Genomic DNA, 8512 nt, shown 5'->3' on the forward strand with positions numbered 1-8512 from the left:
TGAATTTTAATAAAAACCCACTTGATTAGTTTCCAATTTTATGATGTTGATTGATTGGTATCTTGTTTTTCCAACACCATAGTCGATCGGGTATTGAATTTTAAATTTCGTTGACAAAGTATAACCTGAAAATGTACTACAGAAGACCATTTTATTTATTCTCTCCACACAGATGCATGACTGCCATTACTTAAGCACGGTGTACTCAGCTCTATAGATATGCGGTCCATATATCAGGCTGATGTGTTGTATCGTGAGTGGTCCATATACAGGTGTTGCATGGCATTGTATTAGGAGTAGGAGGGATGACTGCCACATGGCGAATGGTTTTCTTGAGCTTCCTCAGTCACTGATATATCATTTTGTCAATCTAAATTTATGCAGTGTACACCAATGAGGTGTAATATAGACCATCTTTTTTGTTTTTATTTGTCCACTAAATATGATGCAAAAACTATACATCTGTCGTCCGGTGATGGCCCTGAGATACCCGAGTACATTTGTGTTTGTGTTCTTCCTTTTCCTTTTCCAGTACTCATAGGACCGGTACCAGAGAGCACAAAAAACAAAACAACAATTCGGATACCCATACATTGCATTCTTTCATTCTTTACCCCCCTGAAACTGAAAGAACCAACATGGAAAACAATCTGATAGCCCATCTAACCATAGTGAAAGCGCGAATAAAATAATGATCAACACCTGCTTGCTGACTTTCCAATAAATAAATACTTTGGAGTTAGAAACCAGCCCATCCAGCAGGCAGAGAAGCTTGCTTCCTTTCCACGCTCTTTGAGTCAGCAACGAGCTGAAAATTGAGCACTTGACCATATTGTGTTACCTGAGTACTGGAGGGAAATTCCTTGAAACTATTTGGTTCAAAATTCCATGTCTCGGGACCATGTCGCCCACTAGGTGCTTGTTTATTCTGGTGGCCATTTGTTGTCCGAACCGATCTGGGACTGCTACTCTTTGGCGGAGTTTGCGGTTTGGTTTCATCAAAGAATGCCCGCCATGGCTTTGAGTCTGGGATAGGAGAACTGCTGGCAAGAATCCCTTGCTGGAGTTCCCGCACTGTTCCTTCGATCTTCTCCCTTTGCTATCAAAATGAATCAAGCATCACTCATTAGGACGTGAAAAGAAATAAAAAATAAATAACATTTTCCACTGAAGAACAATATCCATCACACAAGAACTGAAGTAAAGAATCATTACTGGAGGATTGCTAGACTGGCAGTTTCCAAAAGAATTTTGATTCTTCGAGGCTTCTTTATTTGGTACAGTTTTAGCAGCCAGAGCTTGCCTTAGCTCCTGAATCTCATGTTGCTGAGAACGGCAAATGGCAGAAAGCTTTTCATATTTGGATTTTATTTCAGCCTTTTCTGTGTTAGCTTGCTTTAACTGCTCCTTCAGCCTATCAACTTCAGCCTCAAATGCTTCTTCCTTCCCTGGTTTCTTCTTATTCTTATTACCACTATTTCCCAAGTCAAGTTTATTGGTATCAAATTCAGCAACAAAAGTGTTGAATGCCTCATCTTGGAAGGTAATTACATTACTGGAATTTGATACTTTTGTTGTTTTGGGCTCATGGCCTGTATCTTCCGAGAAAAATCTTATTTCAAAGTCCTTGGAAGGGACATCATCAAACCTCTTGAGGGAGACTCCACGTGGATTCCTGACAGAGCAGGTGCGGATGTTCTGCACTTTTGCAGGGCTAAAATTCTCAGCATGATGAAGTTTATCTGGATTCTGTCGGCCATGACTCATTGTTCTTTGAATATTTGATTCTACATGAATGGTCGGTTTACTCCTGTTCGCAGAAACATGTGAATCCTTTGCGTGCTGAGTGGTCCAGAATGACCCTAATGAAGACCCACCTCCACTTGCTGTGGAACTGAGGGATAAACCGGATAGTGGTGATACATTCTGAACCTGTTCTCTGGATGAAGGAGGGGGTGGAGGACTCCTCCGAGGCATTGCAGGAACCCTGTTTGTGTTTGTAGTATTTGAAATCCCTACTAACAACAGAATACATCAGACTGTGTGAACCAAGAAAAAACTATATTCTACAAATCAATTTAAATTTTAAAGCTCTCTTATTTGTGTGCATGCGTGTGTGAAAGAGGCTCTGCAGATTTATGAAGGTCCGCTCTCACCCTCACCATGGTTGGCAACAGTTGGTTGATGCATGCTAGGTGGTCTGTCTGGTAATGATTTCTGCAACTCTACAGGTAACTGCTGGTTAACACGAAACCAAACCTGCGACAAGGTAAAATACTTGTTTTCAATAAGCAAAAAAATATATATATATATATATCTAGAACTAACCTAATACTACCATGGACACAAATAATCTAGAACTAACCTAGGTTCATGGAGATGAATGGGCAATCAAGCAAAGCCCTTGCCTGCGTGATGTCGGGTCTGGCATCTGGAGAAGATTGAAGCATGTCTTCGATCAGGCCTGTGATGGACGAGCTATACTTTGGTAAATCTGGAATGCGGTAATTTCCATTTAAAATTTGGAGCTTTGATTCACCATCGAATGCAAATTTGAAATAACAGATCCGGTAAAGGAGGCACCCAAGAGCCTGCAAAAAGAAAGATAACTTCAGTTCTCAATTATGTCTACAGATCTCAAGTTAACAGGAGAGCCACGGAGATCTAATTATTACCAGATTAATTTTGCACCAAAGTGAGGTCTATATGACTTACCCAAATGTCTACTTTCTCATTTATGAGTTCTCTTCGGAACAAATCCCACATCTAACATCATACAAAAAGGAAAACATAGTTGTCATTTCACATTACCATAGCTTAGTATTAAATTACAAAGTTGGTCATCATTCAACCTCAGGAGCTCTGTAGGCAGGTGTCGTGTACTTTCTTATATTGTCTTCTTCAATGCCCATTTCTTCAGGCCTTTCAAAGCGCTTATGATTGGTTGACGTGCTGCCAAAATCACATAACTTCCACATGCCATTGGGCCCCAAAAGAAGATTCTCAGCTTTTAAGTCTCTGACAAATTCAATGAAGATAAATAAGTGGGAGCAAATTTCTTGGAAAAAAAGATTAAAGAAAGAAAAATCACAACTTGAAAGTTCTTTTTCCTTTGAAATGACTACAAATGAAAAAAAGCACAAAACAGCAACATGGAAACAACCTAGCACCAAGAGTAGGAATTAAGTATATTTAACTTACCTCTATTTTGCTGAAAATTGAAATAAAAAAAGGAAAAAAGTAGTTCAATATATAGCTAACTTCTTCAGCTCTCCTATATAAGGGTCATTTCTTGGTGCAATGTGATGAAAATTTTCTTCCACATATAAAACAATAAAAAAAGAGAGGATTACTGGTTTTTAGTTTTTATAGACAAGTTATCCCTCACCCAACTTGATTCCACCTGCCATATGCATAGAATATTTATCCTTCATTATAAGGATTACTGGTTTTTGGTTTTTACAGTCTTTGAATGAACTAAAACCCAATTCCATATTTCTCTCTGCCATGCCTTCTGTTTTTGAACTCAAAATAAATTCTTTCTTTAATTCGTTCTCAAAGTTTCTTTGTAGGAGGGAAAAAAAGGAGATTGCCTTTATTTCTAATGACAAATGAAGACTTGTCCTGTCACAATCAAACATGATTTCAGAATTCACCCAAATAATATCAATACCTAAAAATGACTGTAGTAAAGTAATTATATAGTTCCTGCAGATTTATAGCTTATAAGGTGGATGGATTTAGCCAAGGAAAGCCCTTGACCCTTAAGCTGAGAGAGGCTAAGGCCATAAATGCCCTCTTGAACAGCTTGTTCAGATGGATCCTGTGGTCAGCTAATGCATTGGCTGCCTTTCTAGATAGAGGAGGAACTGGAAGACAGGTTCTTGAGTGAGGGGCCCCAGGTCCAGGGTGACAGCTATAAGGGGCAAAGGACTTCTTTTTATTCCCATAGTACTTGTCATCTATTGCTATTGTATTGTCCACTGCTATTAGACTATTTTAATAGCAAGGGCCTCTTTCTTTCTCAATGATTCTAATAAAGCCCTTTTGATCATTCATTACTATAGAAATTTAGTGTTTACACAAAAGGCCGTTAAACAAATTATTTCATATGAATTACCTATAACCAGTGTTGTTGGGACCTAGGCCACTCACAAGTCATAAGTTACAGCCTGTAAAGGGGGACGGACTGGGTCATGGATCAATGGTCAGACCACTGGATTGACCCAGTGACAAGTGATACCATAATAAAAATTGATAACATACAATTATGTATTGCATTATTTTATAAGTTATAATTATATGTAGTTTACATACATTTTATGGTTTGTTATGTTTAAGGTGGGGCTATTAGCTTTAATGGCAGAACAATCAAGAGGTAATTTATGGCCATATCTGCTGTACAAGGGGTGCAATTTGCAAACCAGCTGGGGGTACAGCACCTAACAATCGAGGGGGATTCCAAAGTGGTGGTGGGTTGGTTGAAAAATCCTGAAGAGGCTATGTGGCGTTACAAGAATGAAATGAAGAAATATAGTTGGTTGACAAGGAATATGTTGGTCACTGTACAGTGGGTGGGGAGATCAGCAAATACTTTGTCAGATGTGTTAGCTAAGCAAGGGGTAAATAGGGAAGAGTTGTTTTGAGCTCAGTTGTGATTCTTGCTTTTCTTTCCTAGTTTACTTGTAAGATTCAAGGAGGGGCTGCAGCTCGCGCCTCTCCCTGGGATGTTGTATGAACTCACTCTAAATCTGCTTCTGAATTAATAAATTTATTATCATTCATCAAAAAAAAAAAATTATGGCCATATCTGTGACCATGTAACTCTTCTGTGGTTCAAGTGCCAAACCCAAAAAAGGGTAAAAAGTAGGCAATATAGACCATAGTTGTGAAACTCACCAACTACTTCTTAACCATACAACACAATACTAGGTTGTCAATCAAACAGAATGGTGCATCGAATGTATAAACAGTAAGAAAAACCATACAACATCTAATACTGAAGGAAATAAAAATTTGAAGTAAGAAACTATTACCTATGAGCAATGGGTGGGGTTTGGCAGTGCATTGCAAATACAGCATTGCACACATCTCTGAAAATGGAAAAAATCTGTTTCTCCTCAAAATATCCACCTCCTCTGCTCTCCAATACATTAACCAGAGACTTTTCACAGAACTCCATAACAAGGAATGCTTCTTTTGTGCGGCCCATATCTAAAATAGTATGAGCCAGAAGTGCAACAACATTTGGATGTCCTCTGAGTGATTTCATCACCGAGATCTCCTTCATCACCAGCTCAATAGATTCGTCATCATTACATATAATGTGCTTCAATGCGTACTGCTTTGAAGAATGAATGGCATCACGAGCAAGGTAAACACAAGAGAATCCACCTTCTGCAATTGCATTCCGGATTTGAACCTTTATGTTGCCAACATCAATAGCACGGCCTTCCAGCCCAGTATGTTCCCTTGGCATAAACTGTTTGAACCTCCACATGATTGAGATGGTGAAGACAACCCTGCATTTTGGCCAGAGCATTAAAAATTCGAAGGAAGAATTTAAGACTTACTAGATAAATTTATGGAGTAGATATAGAGGAACTATTCCTCTTAAGAACTTATCATAATAATGTTCTGTAAGTAAAGCCCTCATTGCGTATATACATACTCAAACCGACACTTAGAACCTCAAAAACGGAGATATTATTCTACGTGCAACTGCGAAATCTAAGGATATTATTCTAATATCTAATTGATATGTAAATCAAAGGAAAACGAGAAACTATAATTTCATAAGAAGAACTGATAAGCAATCAACAATCGATCGCTGGATAGCCAAGATCCTAACTTCTGATAAACTTCAAGATCTGATAACAGCATTTGGTTCGTAAGATCACAGGTAGAATTCGGCCATTTACAGATCCGAAATATTACAAAAAAAACTACAATTTCTGGGAAAATAAATAAGAACTTGGAAGCTCGGAACATCGTCTCAAAGCGTGGATTAAAAAGGAATAAAATAAGCAAAAAAAAAAAAGATCTTTATGAAAATAGAAACATACACTATATCTACCGGAGCTAGAAAGCTCTGGTTCGGGTAATTAACCGCCTTCGTGATTTCAAGAAAAGAATATAGCATAATTCGACAATCTATAGATCTAGATCATGATTAAACACACAATTCCTTAAATGCAGCAATGACAACATAGTAACAGCTCGAATCTTCACCTCAAAATGAAAACTTCAATAAAAAACCCGCGAAAATAAACATAGTAGAGAAGCAGAGTTCGTACCTTAAGGATCTAAAATCAGAACAACAGGAGAACCGAGAGAGAGAGGCAAACAAAAAGCAAAAAATGCGGCATTGAAGAAGCTGCAATGCTTGCTGGAAAGGCAAGATCCGGGCCTTTACGTGATCCAAAAGCCAGACTTTTGAGCTCTTTGATTCGCAGTCTGGGATGAAGAAAGGAGGAAAACGAAGACGTGTCCTGAGAAATATGGAGACAGAGAGAGAGAGAGTGGCAAAGACAAATGGAAGGGCGAGTATTTATAGTTAGCGTGAGGACGAGAGCTACGAAGAGTAGAGCGGGGTCGCAGACTCACACGAGCACGACGCGACGCGACCTTCCTGATGTCGCCGTGTCCCCCTTTTTTGACACTTCTATGGTCTATTGTTTGTTTTCTTCTTTAATACAAAAACATAACACTAAAAAACAGTTTCAAAGAAAGAGTTAGAATATGAAAAAAAACAGAGAGGGTTTCGGGTTTCGGGTTTCCCAAAAAGAACGAGAAATCGAGAGATTGAGAAATGAACAAAAAGCTTGTATGGTTCGCTTGGGAAGAAGTCTTGCAGTTTAATTAATAGATAAATAAAGAGAGAGAGATGGTGATGGGCCGGACACCTCGTAACACTTGGGCTAAGAACCAAAGAAATATTGGTTCATATATAGCTGGCCCATGTTCTAACATGGGCCTTCTTGGGACCGGATCCTGCGAAAAGCTTGTAAGGTTCGCTTGGGAAGAAGTCTTGCAGTTTAATTAATAGATAAATAAAGAGAGAGAGAGAGAGAGATGGTGATGGGCCGGACACCTCGTAACACTTGGGCTAAGAACCAAAGAAATATTGGTTCATATATAGCTGGGCCTTCTTGGGACCGGATCCTGCGAGGTACTGGGGCCATAGGGGGGACCATGGCTCCCTTTGGTCCCCTAGCTCCACACTTGGAATTGATCGAATCAATTATATCAGAAATTCTGTGATTTTGTCTTCATTAATAATGCATTCTGATTTTTCTTACTCCGAATCAACACTTGAATTATTAATATATAAATAATTTACTATTTACGATCATTTTTAAGTTGTTATTAACATAGAATCGGGTCATATCTGATTGTTCAGATTAATAATTAAGATGGTTTTGAATCTATGATTTTATCCTGATTAATAATGGAGATGGAACTAATAAATTCTGTCTCAAACCAGATCCAACCCGTTTGACAACCCTAGTTGAATGTTCACCGGTTCATAGATTTTCAGTTGTTCAGAAGCGCTCGAGATGTTGCAGTTTGGACCATTCGGTCAGTGAAATGGTTTATTGGAATTTAGGCTGAATTTGAAAAGAGTACAGATGCAAATATATAAAGTGTAAAATCTTATATATTTTGTATGTATTTACGTTATATATTTGCATTTGTACTGCTTCCAAACTGAACAATGGTTCCGTGTATTATGATGTTAAATTGGGCTGGGCCCTTTTATAGTAAATACTCGAAAGCCATGATTAGATAGGCCCATTAAGAGGCTATAACATTATAGAATTATAGATGACATCTCTACAAATGTTGCGACCCCCAGTTTAAATACGGGCACGTCAGTCCTTTGTTAATTATAAAACATCACGTGTTCTGATTTTCTATTTTCATCATTAGCGTGCCCATTATTTAATTCGGGTTCACAAGAAGGAAGTGTGAATTCTAAGGCTGTATTTGGTTTATAAATAAAAAAAAAGAAAGAAAGAAACAGAAAGCCTGAGGGAAAAATCTTAAAGAATAAAGCAAACACAGGCACACAGCCTAAAAGAGAATAACATGATCTATTAAGACCATTTGATTCACGTTTAATTTTTTGAGTCTTCATAAAACATTTAACCTTTATCCAAATATATGTATTAAAGGCTTAAAAACATATTTATTATGGATAAAAATCCAAATTGATTTTGGCTCAGTTGTAGGATCCACTGAATGATGGTTTTGTTTGTAGCACTAGAGGTGATCATGGCCTGACTGGGCTTTGGGTCTGTAAACATTATAAGAAAAGGACCTAAAAAATGCTTATTGGGCCTCTATTTTACCGGTTTCACTTACAGGTCCAATCCGAATCTGACAACACTGTTTTCTTTATAATTTAATTTTAAAGGTCGTTTTTTTTATATGCTTTACTAAAACCAAATTTGAAGTCAACAGACAAGAGGTATCACCGGTTGAACGAGTCTCTTTCACATATCAATGG

At 38.0% G+C, this 8512-nt stretch overlaps 1 protein-coding gene across 4 annotated transcripts; it reads right to left on the reverse strand.

Annotated features, from left to right (window-relative positions):
- Positions 1 to 399: 399 nt before the first annotated feature.
- LOC104597544 (uncharacterized) lies at positions 400 to 6518 on the reverse strand. 4 transcript variants are annotated; one of them, XM_019197779.2, is made up of 8 exons: positions 6297 to 6518; positions 5037 to 5522; positions 2853 to 3018; positions 2716 to 2766; positions 2409 to 2591; positions 2163 to 2259; positions 1216 to 2015; positions 400 to 1099 (listed from the first exon to the last, which is right to left on the reverse strand). In XM_019197779.2, exons 2-8 carry the CDS (start codon positions 5498 to 5500, stop codon positions 740 to 742), a joined length of 2121 nt encoding a protein of 706 aa, XP_019053324.1. In that variant the 5' UTR covers positions 5501 to 5522; positions 6297 to 6518; the 3' UTR covers positions 400 to 739. The 4 variants fall into 4 exon arrangements, with proteins under 4 accessions (XP_019053324.1, XP_010257450.1, XP_010257449.1 ...); XM_010259148.3 differs by having other exon boundaries at positions 1216 to 2018; positions 6297 to 6517; XM_010259147.3 differs by having other exon boundaries at positions 2157 to 2259; positions 6297 to 6517.
- Between the last annotated feature and the right edge of the window lie 1994 nt (positions 6519 to 8512).

The sequence above is a fragment of the Nelumbo nucifera genome, chromosome 7, assembly GCF_055504915.1.
Source record: "Nelumbo nucifera cultivar China Antique chromosome 7, China Antique-T2T, whole genome shotgun sequence".
NCBI lineage: Eukaryota > Viridiplantae > Streptophyta > Magnoliopsida > Proteales > Nelumbonaceae > Nelumbo > Nelumbo nucifera.